Here is a 14,563-nt window from a genome sequence, read left to right on the forward strand (position 1 = left end):
AGGGAGAGCAGCGCCGTGAGGCCTCCTCTCCCTTTACGTATGTAAAAAAACCTGTTTGTGTTCACCAGACACACGAAAATGCCGGTTTCTGTAAGCAAACCCCAGCGCAGCCCCTCGGGTTGGCTCGAGAAAAGGCCCTTGCCTGTCACCTCTGGGCCCTTGGGTGTGATGGTGCCTCACTGGTTTTTAAGTTGTGGGCACTGTTAACTCGGTACTCATCAAACAAGAGACATGCCTTGTGTTAAGTTTTCAGATCACGAGGAGCGGCTGTCTGGAAGCGAGAGGGAGGAGGATGAGGACGATGTTGAGGCTGCCCTGAAGAAGGAGGTTGGCCAGATCCGTGCCTCGACGGAGCAGAAGCTGCGGCGGGAGAGTGGTGCCAACAACGTGGTCTTCATCAGAACCCGGGGCATAGGTGAGACATCCACTGATGCTGTGTAATGCTGTGGGGATAAACTGCTCTGAACAGCGTTAGTAACAGGCCACAGAGCATGACTTCCAAGAAAGCTGTGTATACCAAACAAATACAGAGTTTCGCCTTCCCTTTGGGCATTGTGACTGAATTTTGTCATTAGCGGAGTCACTAAAGGTAGAGGAATCTGCTTTGACAAAATAATCTTTGATTATCCAGTTTTGGTATAGTAAAGCAACTCTTTACAGGAAAGGATTTGAGGCTGACAGCAGTGCAGCCAAGCATGCATTTCACCAGCTTATTATTTAGAGGAGAGAAGAAGGGAGAAAACGCCTTCAATTTGTTTCTAATGCCTAGCTGTTTTTCTTGTAGAACCTGAGAGCCTGGTGCACCATATATTAAAGGACATGCATGCCACTAAAAAGAAGAAAACGAGAGTCATTCTGCGCATGCTGCCCATTTCTGGAACTTGCAAGGCTTTTATGGAGGATATGAAAAAATACACAGAAACATTTTTTGAGCCTTGGTTTAAAGCCCCTAATAAGGGTACTTTTCAGATTGTTTACAAAGCTCGTAATAACAGTCATATGAGTAGGGAAGAAGTAATTAAGGAATTGGCAGGTATGTATGGATTTCACACAAAAGTAAGGACAAGTATATAAGCACAACTGCATACATAACATAGGTCAGATTATTAAAAGTGGTCTTAGTGGGCATACATATTTGTTGCTTAAAGTCTGTATGTTGAATTACAAAAGTTTTTCTAAGACTTAAAAAAGCGTGACATCAATATTCCTTGTTTGTGTTGATGACTTAAGAGACAACAAGCAGAAGAGAGTACAGTGTTGAATATAATTTGGAGTATCAGTTGTATGTGCTTTGAAATGACTGCTATCAGGCTTTCTCTCTAGATGCTATATTGAAATAATATGTTACTATTTCCATTGACTATATGACTCATAAAATAGCTCCACCTTACTTGAGTATTTTGTTTCTTGGTAATTGCAGTGGGATAGTTTTTCAGTTAGTTCAGTCCTACTGGTGCTATATTGTGAGCCCTGTTCTGCTATTTTTAGCAATTACAAAAATGAGTAATTGGTTACAACTAAGGGGGATGCTGCCTTCTCTTAACTTTTATCCTTTCAATAGGGCATGCTTATGCTCTGAAACAGATTTTCCAGCATCTTTTAAACACCATCTTGTTTTACAGGAATTGTGGGCAGCCTCAATCCAGAAAACAAAGTCGATCTTAATAACCCACAATATACAATTGTGGTGGAAATAATAAAAAGCGTCTGTTGCTTGAGTGTGGTGAGAGACTATGTTCTGTTCAGAAAATACAATCTACAGGAGGTGGTGAAGAGCAACAAAGAAGACACACAACAAAACTCATCAAGTCTGACGGAAGAACAGAACTCGAAGGTAGTAAAACCAGAAACTGAGGAGGAGGAGAAGAGCTCAAAAGAAGTAAAACAAGAGAACAAGAATCAGGGTGAAATAGAAGCTGAGCCCAAGGGGAATGATGTGCTGACAGTGTAGAAAATGTGGTAGAAGGGAAAGGTAAATACAGTTGAAACCTATGAAAAAAATATTCCCCTAGAGTTCTGAAAGGGCGTTTTAAAGAGGAGAGTGGGTTTTGTTTTGCAATCTTGTTTTTAAAATCCACGTGTGTAAGAATTGTAGTGCTCGTTGCAGGTGGAGCTGACATTACAGCAGATGTAAAAGTGCATCACCTTTCTGGTGAAGCTTGCTATCATTCTTCTGTGGATTTGTTCTGCATTGCCTTTACCTAGCACAAAAAGCACTAGTGTGTGCATGCGTAGGTAAATGTGGCCATCCTGACATACATTGACTCTCCTTTGTTATATCTGATGGCTACAGAAACCAAAAGGCAGTGCAGAATCAGCTCTATCAGGAATTACTGATGGAAGTGAGAGATCTCAAAAAGACAGTTGATTGCAGAGGGTTTTTAAGGAAGTGATTTGACAACTTGTGTGACTGCAGAACTCGGATACATTTTTCTGTGTGAACAACAGAATGAGCTAAAACGGTAATTTCCTGTATGATGGAGGGTTATAGATACATATATATACACATTGCTCTACAAGGATATGCTAAGTCTTTAAAGTGAATGGGAAAAATTGCTATGATCAAAATTCTTGAATATTATGAGACAATTTGGAGTAATGGATTTCACTGCTCTAGAACAGCAGAAGTACAGTGCAGGCATTGCAGATGGTTTTAGCAAAAACTACATGTGTGTTTACATTAGCTGTGTATACAGCTATTATTGGTTTATAAGAAATGATGTAGTCACTGAACGGAATCCTTTTGAATAATTTCCTGCAAATAGCCTTTTGTTGTTCTTTCCAAAGACTTAATCCTTGGGGGGTTTTATAAAGTCTTTTTTTGTTTTTATTTTTTTTCTTAGGTCTCAAAACTTGAATTTAAATACTGCTTTAAAATATCTTATGAAAGAAGCTCTCCATTATATTATCTTCGATAAGGGAAATTAAGTTTAATTTTTGGTACAGTTTTAGCTTTACAGCATTCATTTTGTTTCAGATTGAAACTAATGTGAGTCTTTCTGTTGTCTGTCTGCTACAGCAGCTCTTTTGAAATCCTAGTGACTTTTAGAAAACAACCAAAACCAGTGCAGCTATAACCTGCTTTCCAATAGGGTTTTGAGTATGCTTCCTGTACAACTGTCTAGCTTTAGTATTTAATTTCTAGCATAAAAGCCTGTGGGTTGCTAATGGGAAAAGACTCATCTTGAAGAACACCACTTGTTACCTGTCTTGGTTTAATGAAAAGGATGTGTTCAAGTCTCTCAACAGTGTTTAATTTATATTTTCCTCTTCTCTCAGAACTGCTTTAGAAGTTGGAAAATTAAGATTACTTTTTTAACCAAGTTCTGTCTCTCTTACCACCCATTTATTAAAACTCTGCTTTCTTACCTCCATCAGTGTTTTCTTTAAATTTTAAAGCTTTCTGTGTATGCATTAAAACCAGCAATGTCTAGGTCACACATAGGAAAGAACCATTTGAGACCAGAGAGGAAGGCCAACTGTAAATGTTTATTGGTGGCTGATGTCGGTCATCACGATTCAAGACAGGCTACTTATCTTACTAAGGACAAAGATACAGTCATGGGTAGTTTGTGGGGTTTTGTCCTTTTTTTTTTTCCCTCTTCTTTGTCATTCATCTGTGTGCCTACAGGATCTACAGTTCTTCAGAAGAAACTGCTGAATAGCTACCATCCATTTGTGAAGCCTGTGTCTGACATTTAGATGCTGGATTTGCTGCAGTCTTAAAGATGTCTGCATTCTTTTACTTTGCACTTACTGAACTTTCATTGTTAACATACTGATTGCTGAACCTTGAGGCTTTCAAGATTCATACAAGGCATGCAACATCTATGGCCATTTCTGGGAATATAATACAATCCTATGTTGGTGCTTACAGTTGTAATAGAAAAGCTCCATTATGAATAAAATTGATAGGGATAGGCTTTTTTAGATTGCTTATCAAAACTAAATCTGTCCCCATTCCTTGTTCCTCAGTTCATTCCGTCTGATTTTCCCAGCGATTGTCTTTGGCAGCTGCTGGACAAATTCAATCTGATTCAAAAGAGGAAAAAAGTAAAATGAGCAAATTTCATTTATAAATTTTTTTTCAGAACAGCATAGGCCTCCATCCTACTTAATTTAAATAAGAATTTGGTGATTGGCAAAATAACTGTAATTTGGTTTTAGATTGTGTTGTATCTATTATTTTCCTAAATCTTCAAAATAATACTTGTCATATTTCTTGCGCAGCACATATTTGGGCTTTTTTTGTTTGTTACTGCATTTGAACTGAGTCTAATCTTTCTGTTTCTAGCCTCCTCATGGTTAATACAAGTGTTTAAGATTTCTTTTTTTAAAATACACTCGTGTTTACTTGCCTTTCTGGGATATTTGTATGGAGCAGTGACTTTCTTGACATGATCTTGCAATTCACAGGCCAGTTTCTTTGAATCTTGTGACTTAAAGGAAGGAGATAAGACCACAAAAGCTTTTACGACCTGCAAAGGGAAAACAAATAAAAAATACAGTATTAATTAAACTAGAGCAACCTAACAAATGAGGCAATTAATTGAGAATAACGGAGTATTGCCTGCAATACAGGCTTGCTGTATCATGCCTGTGCAGTAGAGCAAAATCTGCTTTTGTGTAAGCAAATTTAAAATTAGGATGAAAGACTGTTTCTGCCTTACATTAGTAAATGTCCTAAGTAATACATTATAAAAGTTTCAAGCTCTGCTTCCAAATTTGTAAGAGGACTGTTTTAAAGTGCTTAGATGCTAGGGCCTTTTCTGTAAACACAGGTTGTTAAAGAATATAATTCTCCAGGTAGTGGGTCAAAGTTTACAGCAATTCTTACCAGTCACCTTTATATTCAGTGTCATGTTCTTTAGGAAACGAAGGATTATATTTTCATTTAAAAAAAAAAAAAAAAGGGGTATACGGGATACACAAACTACTGCTCCCCTCACTTTGGGTAAAGTGATGGATAAGATTGTATAGCTAAAATAAAAGTCATATGAATTCAGTGGAAGTTGAGTGTAAGCTCTGTCACACAAGGCACTTCATGAATAGGAGAGTGACTTCTAATTACCTCCCCTCTGATGGGATCTGGGCTGCTGACAACAGCTGACTCAGCGACAGCTGGGTGCTGTAACAGGGCGCTCTCTATTTCAAATGGTCCGATACGATACCTAAGAGAGAGAAATTAAATGCTTATAGGTGAAAGGTGTATGGTTATTTTTTTAGACATTTATTGGCATTTTAACTGAAATCTACAAACCCAGAGGAGATGATGACATCATCAGATCTCCCCATAAACCATATGTATCCATCCTCATCCATGCTCCCTCTGTCTCCAGTGATATAGAAGTTCCCACGGATTGTGGAAGCAGTTTTCACTGGATCATCCTGTTGAACAAGCAACAATTAAGTATTCTAAATATTGAGAAGCCTTAAGCTTAGAGGTGAGTTTTGCCTCTTTGGACATGACCCATAGTATCTTTCACTGCTTATTTTCTGTCTCAAGAATGTGAGAGCTTGTGCTTGCTTCTTCCAGAGGGGAAAACTTATCACAAGGGAAGACACAGAACTGAAGATGACACAGCAGGTCTGCAGAAGAATGGGGAAGTGAATGGAAGTTTCATAAGTCAGACCACTGTCAAGTGAGGAAAAGCCACAGCTCGCTCTTGTTGCAGCTGCCTCTGTTGGTATAAATACACACCATACTGCAGGTCTGAACTGGCTCTCTGGAAATTCACTTTTGGCTTACCACGTATCGAGTGAAAAAAGTAAATGGCCGCTTAGCATCCATTTTGATAGCAATGTCTCCTTCTTTCCCAGGAGGCAGAACACTGCCATTTTCATCTATAATCTGCAATAGGAAAGGCAAATGGGTGATCATAACTTCCCATTTTAAGAAAGTCATGTTCTAAAACTAACCAGCTCAACCAAAAAAGTCAGCCTGTCCTGAATACCACTGTATGGTACCGAAACTTGTACAGTATGTTGTACGCTCTTGTGTTTTACTTCCTATGAAATCAACAGCACACACAAAAGAGGACCACCATACCTGAACATTGTAGGGAGGAGCTGCCTTTCCCAAGGAACCAAGCTTAATTTTCATTCCTTTCATATTTGCACATACCATTCCCTGTTGGAAAAGACAAACAACCAACCCAGGTATTTCTCACTGTCATTCCTGAGGCTATTTCTGTTCTTGTACTATGACCACTGCTGAGCTAGCCTAAGATCTAAATCTTCCATCTGTGTGAGCCAAAACATTTGTGAACTTCACTGAGAGTCTTGGACAAAAATATTTTACAGCTTAAGTAGTCAGTCCCCTAAGTGACAGCTGAGTTGTAACCCTTTACAAAAAAAAAGCTGAACGTACAATTTCGGTTTGGCCATAGCCTTCATAGATAGTCAGTCCTGTTTGGCTTTTCCACTGTGCCATCACTTCTGGGTTGAGTGGTTCACCTCCAGTCAAACAGTGCTTCAGTGTCTTGAATGCATACCTTTGTAGACAGAGGACATTGCTGAGTATCAGATGACAGAAAGGGACAAATTCTGCTCTCCCTGACATCCGTGTCGCCAACCCCATGACTTCTGGACACACTGCACTCTCTTAGAGCTAGGGTTACAGTTGAGAGAAAGCCTAGAGCTCCAGTTGGATTAGGGCTGGAAAGGGGCTGCCAAAGCGGTGAGCTGCAAAGAGGCACAGGACTAATGGCAGTGCAGCCACACATGTGCCTTCAAGGGCTGAATACTGGCCCCTGTAACGCCTCAGGGCAAAATTTGCTCTGGGTTGGAGGTGCCTGATGGGTGGATTTCACCACCTCTCTCTGCAGTGCTAAGGAAAAGGCTCTGCCTCCTCACAGCCCCTGCGTCCAACACGGACTTTCCACCACTGAGAGTTTAAGTGGCTGTGAGGGCCCATAGAAATCACTGTTAAAAGAGCCAGGCGATAGCTTGAACAGACATGGCATGGTCACTTGTTAACAGATGTGCAGTACCTGGTGAGGTCATGCTGTACCAGCATGCGGTAGGCAGTTGGGGCACTGCACAGAGTGGTCACTGGATATCTGCACAAGGTCTGACAAATAAAATAAAATTAAAAAAAAAAAGGTTAAACATTATTGTTTTGGGCAAAAACATGCTGCTAACTATTCCTTTCTATTCCATACTTGGTCACAAATTATAAGACCTGATTGTAACCTCACTTACATGGAAAGCAAAGTAACTGTCAGCGTTCAGTAAAGATGTTATAGCGCCCCAAACATCAGCTGAAGAGGCTATATATTGACTGTGATAAATCACTGGTGTACCTAATTTGTCCTGATGCTCACTTGAAACACAACCACCATCCCTTGGTATGCTATGAAACCCTGGTCCTACAGCTGCAATGCAAGTTTTGCGGGCAACTTCAGTAAAGCCCACATCTCACCCTAGGACAAAGTCAGGCACTTCAAATTGGAGGGACCTAAAATTACAGGCTTCCTTTGAACATTTTACCTGTGTCAGTCTTTTATCTAGCCCCACACTTTCTGAAATGGACTGCCACAAATCTTTAGAAATGCTGCAGTTCCCTCAGCTGTCCTGTCAAAGGGCCTGACGTGCAGAGCCAAGTCTCCCGTGAGCTCTGGCCAAGTTGCGAGTAATGCTGTATTAAAAGTTTGGTTTGGACTGGCAAATTTATATATCCTCCTTTACCTCAGACAGAACACAGGAGACGAGTGCCTTGCTAGAAAAATAAAGATCTCAGCTGACCCTCTATTTTCTGACACATCTTTATTTCTCACCCATAACACCAGCAGATGATGCACAGTCACTCAGTTAGAGCTAAGCCTTACTTTTTTTTTTTTAACCTCACTTCTGCCTGCAATGAAAATTTGCTCAGAGAGGGGGGGAGGCAGTGACAAATAAAATCAAAGGGAAGACATCTCATTCACCAGCCTTCACTCCAGCTTCACCATGGGTAAAGCTGCCTCTACTATCAATGTTCATTTTGTGCAGGGATGTGAAACCCCATGCACACTGCAAGCGAGCATTTGCAAGGCCAAGAAATTTACACATAAAAGAAAACCAAACTAGCAACTACCATTTTAGAAAGGAAATGAAACGGGATTAAAATCCCCAAATAACCCTTACATGTTAGGAATGTACACTTTTCTACATAGTTGTTTTAAGCCATTTAGGAACAGCACTATTGTGTTAGATTAAAACTCAGATTGGTTTGAGAATCTTGAAAATAATTTCTTTTAAGAACAAGTCAATCTTACAGCCTCAGTGTTTTCCAGTACTGATTTGCCTTTCTGAAGGGTCACAGCAGCATAATTAAAACAGTAATTTACATGAATTCAGCTGATTTATCATTTCAATAGTGAAATATAGTATGGGAGAGGTTTAAGTAATACCAGTAGCTCCTACTGATTGGAAGCAGTTGGTAATATCCTGTGCCCAAAAGAGTCATGCTGCAAAATCCTTCCTGTATTATATTCCTATTCAAAGATGAATCACCTTGTGGTTATGCCATCTTAAAACAGTTAATCCCATAAACCTAAGAGGCTTAGTTTTGTAGCCTGCCTGAAAAACAACATGAAATATGAGTACGTGTTCATTGTGAGCATGATGTTCTTACACTTAAGATTGCTCCTGGATCAAACCGTGGCATGGCATGTACAAAAACACATGTGCCCTGGAACCATGGACCAAAAATGCTCCCAATAGCTCCCTTTACCCAAGCAGTGTCTGACATGTTCCACATGATGTCTGAGGGAGTCAAATTCATCCAGTATCTGTTGAAGAAAAAAGACAAAAGTGGCCAATATAAGGGAGTGTCCAAGTGGAAATTAAAAATGTGAGGTGTTTTTTGGTTTTGTTTTCTGCTAGAAAGGCATGGTAAATTTGATCCAAAACTCAAGAGCTCAAATAAATGCCTTTTGCCTAGCCTTTATACTGATGGCAAAAATAAAGAATATCAAATGGTATCCTAACTCATTATTTAGCCTGGATTAACAGGCAAGGACTTTCTAAAACGGAGGCGTATACCGTACTGAACAAGACTGTTGCTTCCTGGGTACAACTCGGCTACGGAGACCAAAAGAAATGACACATACAGTATTGTGGGAGCCTCATTATCTATTGTAATTTTATCACATATGAAAACTCTTCTGCTTCCTTCACATTTCTGAGCTGTAAAGGCATAATTAGCTGAATACTTTACCTTCCACAGAGAAAAAAACCCAATCCAAAGCTTCCATAGGAATGTTCAACCATTTTGGGAGAGCCTGTGGTGCCACTGGTAAAATAGATTGCCATTGGATCCTGGCTTTTTGTCTTCACACAGTTATGGACAGCAGGGGCAGACCTTAAAAAAAATAAAAGGTTATATTAAACAGTGCTTGGTGTTATTCAGCACACTTAGGCTGGATCGTTTGTGCCCAATATATGGAGTACTGTTTGTATAGTGAGATGCGAAGGATAAGAAACTACTGAGATCCCCTCTCACTCTTGCACTGCTAGTTCTGTATTAAAGTGTTGCTGGTCTTGTTCTTTAACTACTCTCCATGTCCACCTTCTCCAAAGTAAAAATGCCAGCTGGCTGTCTTTTTATTTGCCTCCCTAACAACCACCAAAAGGCCCAGCATCTTGTGTTTGACCGAAGTGCCCTCCAGCAAGCATATCTTCCAGCCTTAATGTGATTAGCTGAGGAAGGACCCACCAGTTCTTTCGGTAGGCGGTCCCACTAGTTAACTATCCTTGCCATGTTTGGGAAGTATGGGGAGGTTCAAACTCTTGGTCACCTGGCACATGACAGGGAATCTCTTACTAGGATGAGAAAGCAAAATAATTTCTTTTTCTCTGCCAGGACTGATGTTCAAAAAGCTTTTGTTTGGCATGCACAAACATTGCCCATGCCTGCAAGGCTGGGCGTGGGAAGTCTGCCTCCCTAGGCCAGCTGTCTCCTTGTGCTGGCTGGCAGGCAGGCAGGCTGCCCCCGAGCGAGCCCCGCAGCCTCCTGGCCAGCACAGCAGTTAGCTAAGGCAGCTGAGGATATGAGGAGCTGGGAAGCCTGGGCAATTAGCCCACTAGGTAGGCAGGCTGCCAGTGGTCTGGTGAGAGAGCAAGCCAGGCAGGACAGCAGGCCAACACTCTGGGAAGACTGGGAGCCTGACAGCTGAGCAACCCTGGAGCCAGACAGGCAGCACTTTGCAAGGCAGCCATCCGGGGAAACCAGACAGCCTACCTGCCTGACCGCCAGTGACAGCCTCTGCAGGACTGATGCAGTTCCAGACAATATTTAGCTTTTATCAAATCAATTTTACCCTCTGCCGTGGAACTAAGCCATGGAATATTAGCCCAGCATGAAAGAGGATTTATCAAATCGACTTGACAATGTCTTAGTAACTCTAGGAGGTTTTAGAATGCAGTGTTACTGCTTCCTCTGTCTTCCAGTTTAGTGACACTGAAGCGGGCAACTGTTCGAAGGAGCAGTGAGACTGTACAGTGAGCTGCACAGGTAACGCTAGTTCAGACACCCATGGCTGTGAGAACACATGGTACATCTCATAAAGCTCTTAAAGTGACTGAAGAGCTTGGATCCCACCTTGGAACAATGGTTTTAGCTACATAGATGCTTTTAACAAAATACCAGCTGGTAAAATCACACCTAGGGCCTTGAGCAGATTGCAGCAGGGTATTTGCTGCCCTTCCCCTCTCTGCCTCTCCACCCCTTCCACGGTGCCATGCACTGCAGTGAAGAGCTGTCTGTTGGGTGCCATTTTAGTAGCTGCTTTTCAGCAGTGAGGCAGGTGGACTTCTAAATATATTAGGTTCATTTTGCAGTGCCCTTTTTTAGCCTTTCATAGCAAAAAGCTATTCACATTAGCCTTATTATCATCAAGTTTTAGGAATATGGACTGGAATAATTTGTATAGAATATTTTTCTTAGAGCTTTAGAGGGTAAATAGGCCACAGCTGTCAATAAAAGAGGCTTTCCTCTCCATTTTTCTGTATTATTTCATACTTATATATAACCAACCTAGACATCATAAGACTGTACTTATTTTTTAATTAGCAATTCAGTTATTCCTAAATATTCCCTTTCTTCATAGAAAAGATTGAAAAATTGCCTTCTCTCCCACCCCCTCAAAGATACCTAGTTCATTAATGAGACACAAGTGCACAAGTGTGTTTAAACAACATGAGGAATTTTCCACTAGAGGTAACTATGATGGAGTTAGGGTAGAAGGCACTTACTTGAGCAAATCACTGAAGTTTAGCCAGTCGGCCCTGCTGCTTTCTGATACAATTACTTTTGTTTTCAGAAACTGGCACTTGGGTGCAACCAAGTCCACCGCAGGAGCAAGCACATCAGTTGTAATAATGCACTTAGCCTTGGAAGCCAGCAATCTATAGCAAATGTCTTGTGCTGTCAGTTGTGTTGTCCCTGGGATGATGATAACGCCTGAAAGTGAAATAAAATTGGAAATTTATTAGGTATTTTTCATGTTCAGTCCTGATCACTTCATAGCTTCTCCTGATTTGTTGAATAGCAGCACCACTCAATCCAGAAATAAGAAGGTAAAACAAGCCCCACACACCTGAACTTGAATACACATATGCAGATCTGAAGTACAAAATAGCTGCTGTTTCTATGAGATCCTTTGCTCCAGGCACACTGTCAGTAGAAAGTATAACGTTGGGGCAGTAAACACTAGCAGCTTTGACTTAAGTCTGTTGAAGTTAAATCACAGCGATTTAACACAACCAAATTGATTTAACACAATCAACACAAGCCACAGAAAGTGAAAGAAAAATGACAAAGATAATTCCATGAATCATAAGAGACTACCCCCATCAGCTCCTTTGATTGTCAAATGTTCAAGCTATGAAGTCATGAAAGAAGTGTAATTGTTAAATGAACTGTTAACCAACTTTTGGCATAGAAGGTAACAAACAATCTAAAGACTATTAGGAATGATACAATTCACCTGTTCGCATAAAAGCCACATTCAACAGCCACCACTCTGGGATTTGGGGTAGAATCACTAAAGCTCGGTCTCCTCTTTGCAGACTGCATGGCCCAGTGAGCACGTTGGCCACTTTTTGAGACAGGAAGCCCAGCTCTTCAAAGCTCCATTTAATTTCATCTCCTTTTCCATTTATCCACCACAGAGCTGGATTTGATGGTCCCTTTCGTTCCTATACACAAAGCAAGGGTAAATACCACGTTGGTTACTTCTGAGACTCCTGTGGTTCCTTGCAGAGTTTTTGGGATGCTCCAAGGCAGTGGAATCTGATAGTGTTACATATTCTAGGGGAGGGATAGTAAGCATGTTTTGTTTAAAAGAGCCATTTTCCAAGGCATGTGTAAGTTGGTGTGTATATCTACCTGAGTTGCAATGCTCATAAATTACTTAAAGGCTTCTACAAACCCAGCACTGCACACACTGCTGAATCAGAGTCACAGAGACAAAGCACCATGTCCCCTCTGATGCTAAAGCAAATTGCCTCTCCTTTCTCTGCAATGTAAGATTATGTTAAAATAGAAATAGGGGAGGAAATTCTGGTCCCACTGAAGCCAGTGATGGGTTTAGACTTGACTATGGGGATAGGGGTGCAGTTTCACTAAAAATACTGAATTTACAGGGCCAGAAATGTTACCTTTTCTATTTGAGACCACTTGTCCAGCACATCACTTGCAAAATTAAAGTACTCAGGTACTTCCTGTTCACAACGACTGATAGCTTCATAATCTGAGAAATTCAAAGGTGCTAAAGTCTTGTGATACTGGTGGAACAATCTGCGGAGTGTCTGGATGCTCCATGGGGACCGCAACACTTGAAATTCAAGTAAAATCTTCATGGCACAAAAGCAGATATATGGGGGCTTTTGGAGATGATAACCATCAGAACTATTTCTTAATGATTATTTCCCTCCTACAAGCAACAGAAAAATCAGTAATAGTAGTATGATGTGCACATTCCCAGATGAGCTGTTGGCTCGAAATGGAACAGATGTATACAGAGCAGTAAGTCCACCTCTTTATGACATTTTCTCCCACCACTCCTTATGGGTAAAGCTAGAGCTCTGGTAACCCTTTTAAGTCTCCTGCTTTTTCATCTGTCCACAGGTTTCTCAGAGAATTCCCCTTGGACCTGACAATTCCTATTCTGTCCAACCAAAGCAGGGGCTTGAATCTGTGAATAGCTGAGTGTTTCAAGAAAAAAAACCAAACAACAAAACCAAGAACTTGTCAGGACTTGTACCCATTATTCCCATATTTTAAGCAGTACAGGAGTCTCATCCAGTCTTACCCAGCCCTACGGCCCGACAGGGCTACTAATGGCAAACACTGATTCGGTTGCAGGATGGATGCCATCTTCTGTTCCTGGTTTTTGCCTCACACACAACTCCTCAAAGACCAGGGTAACTGCTAGCAAGCAGGGATGAGGGATCTGTGCATTTAGCCAAGATAGAAGAGATGTGATAAACATCCTTACTGTTGCTTTTGTTGCTAAATCAATAAACGTTAACCAGAAATATGTTCCACATTGCATCATTTGTTCTGCCTTCCTTTTGTCCAAAGAAAAGATTGTGGCCCCTCCTCTCCCTGGCATTTGCCTTGTATTAGTTGGATAGCGAAGTATCATGAATAACTCAGAGGTGGTTTTCCACATTCTGTTATTGATTTGTTTGCCAGACTAATGCTTTTGCCACATCTGCATTCATCCTTAAATATACAGAGTAGCATTTGGTTTCAGAAAACACTATTTGTAGTTGTGCATTACCCTGAAAACACGTTGCAAAAGTGTGAAGTGAATTAGAGCCGTATGTATGGGAACATGGTGCTCAGGATACATTCTGCTTCAGAGACTAAAACATATAGATGGATACTTTTTCTTTCTTCACATAGTCTGCTTATAACATATTGCTTCTTATCTCTGTCCTTAAATAGGTCATTAAAAGAAGCCTGGTTCCAGAACTCAATGGTTAATCAGTGAAGTCTTTGTAGAATTGGCTGCTGTTTTACTTTTCCCTCAGATCTGACACAGCGACTGCAGACTCAGACCTAGGAGATGTTCTTGCAGAAAGAAGCTACTTCAGTCTGTTTGGTACAAAACAGAAAAGTTTAACTGCTCTCTGGTAGTCCACCCTCCTTCATAAAAGTGAGAATCATGTGAAGAACGAGGAATAAAGCATAACATTATAGATTATTTTTTTTTACACTAGCAGATGGCATCTTTAATTTTTTAGAAGACTAAGTATTTGAACAACTACTAAATAAAAACTACTAAATAGGTTGTGCTTACCTGGAGATGTTATCTGTGATCAGGTGAGACTTCTTTCAACTCCTCCTTATGTATCTTGCCTAGTACTTAATCGGCAAGTATTGCCTTCTTGTGGCTCACTCTAGTTCTCAGAGCGGTTGTAGCCCTTCATTAGTATCATACATCACATTTTGTGGTGGGGATGATTTCCACTCGAGAGCACAGATTTTGTGTTCTTCAGTTACCTTCTGAAGAAAGGCACAATCACTGAAAAAGCTGAGAGAAGATGGAAAGAGCGCTGAGTATGAATG

At 40.8% G+C, this 14,563-nt stretch overlaps 2 protein-coding genes across 2 annotated transcripts; one reads left to right on the forward strand and one right to left on the reverse strand.

Moving 5' to 3' along the window:
- Positions 1–231: 231 nt before the first annotated feature.
- THUMPD1 (THUMP domain containing 1) lies at positions 232–2,283 on the forward strand. The gene is made up of 3 exons (XM_009696956.1): positions 232–415; positions 785–1,033; positions 1,623–2,283. The coding sequence occupies exons 1-3, from the start codon at positions 232–234 to the stop codon at positions 1,949–1,951; spliced, it is 762 nt and encodes a 253-aa protein (XP_009695258.1). The 3' UTR covers positions 1,952–2,283.
- A 1,662-nt stretch (positions 2,284–3,945) lies between these two features.
- Positions 3,946–12,846, reverse strand: LOC104159101 (acyl-coenzyme A synthetase ACSM4, mitochondrial-like). Its single transcript, XM_009696924.1, has 13 exons — positions 12,646–12,846; positions 11,973–12,183; positions 11,239–11,446; positions 9,203–9,346; positions 8,618–8,774; positions 6,993–7,072; positions 6,371–6,494; positions 6,050–6,130; positions 5,750–5,851; positions 5,261–5,388; positions 5,072–5,171; positions 4,359–4,478; positions 3,946–4,032 (listed from the first exon to the last, which is right to left on the reverse strand). Exons 1-13 carry the CDS (start codon positions 12,844–12,846, stop codon positions 3,946–3,948), a joined length of 1,743 nt encoding a protein of 580 aa, XP_009695226.1.
- Between the last annotated feature and the right edge of the window lie 1,717 nt (positions 12,847–14,563).

Source organism: Cariama cristata, unplaced genomic scaffold (genome assembly GCF_000690535.1).
Source record: "Cariama cristata isolate BGI_N322 unplaced genomic scaffold, ASM69053v1 scaffold12740, whole genome shotgun sequence".
Classification (NCBI taxonomy): Eukaryota; Metazoa; Chordata; class Aves; order Cariamiformes; family Cariamidae; genus Cariama; species Cariama cristata.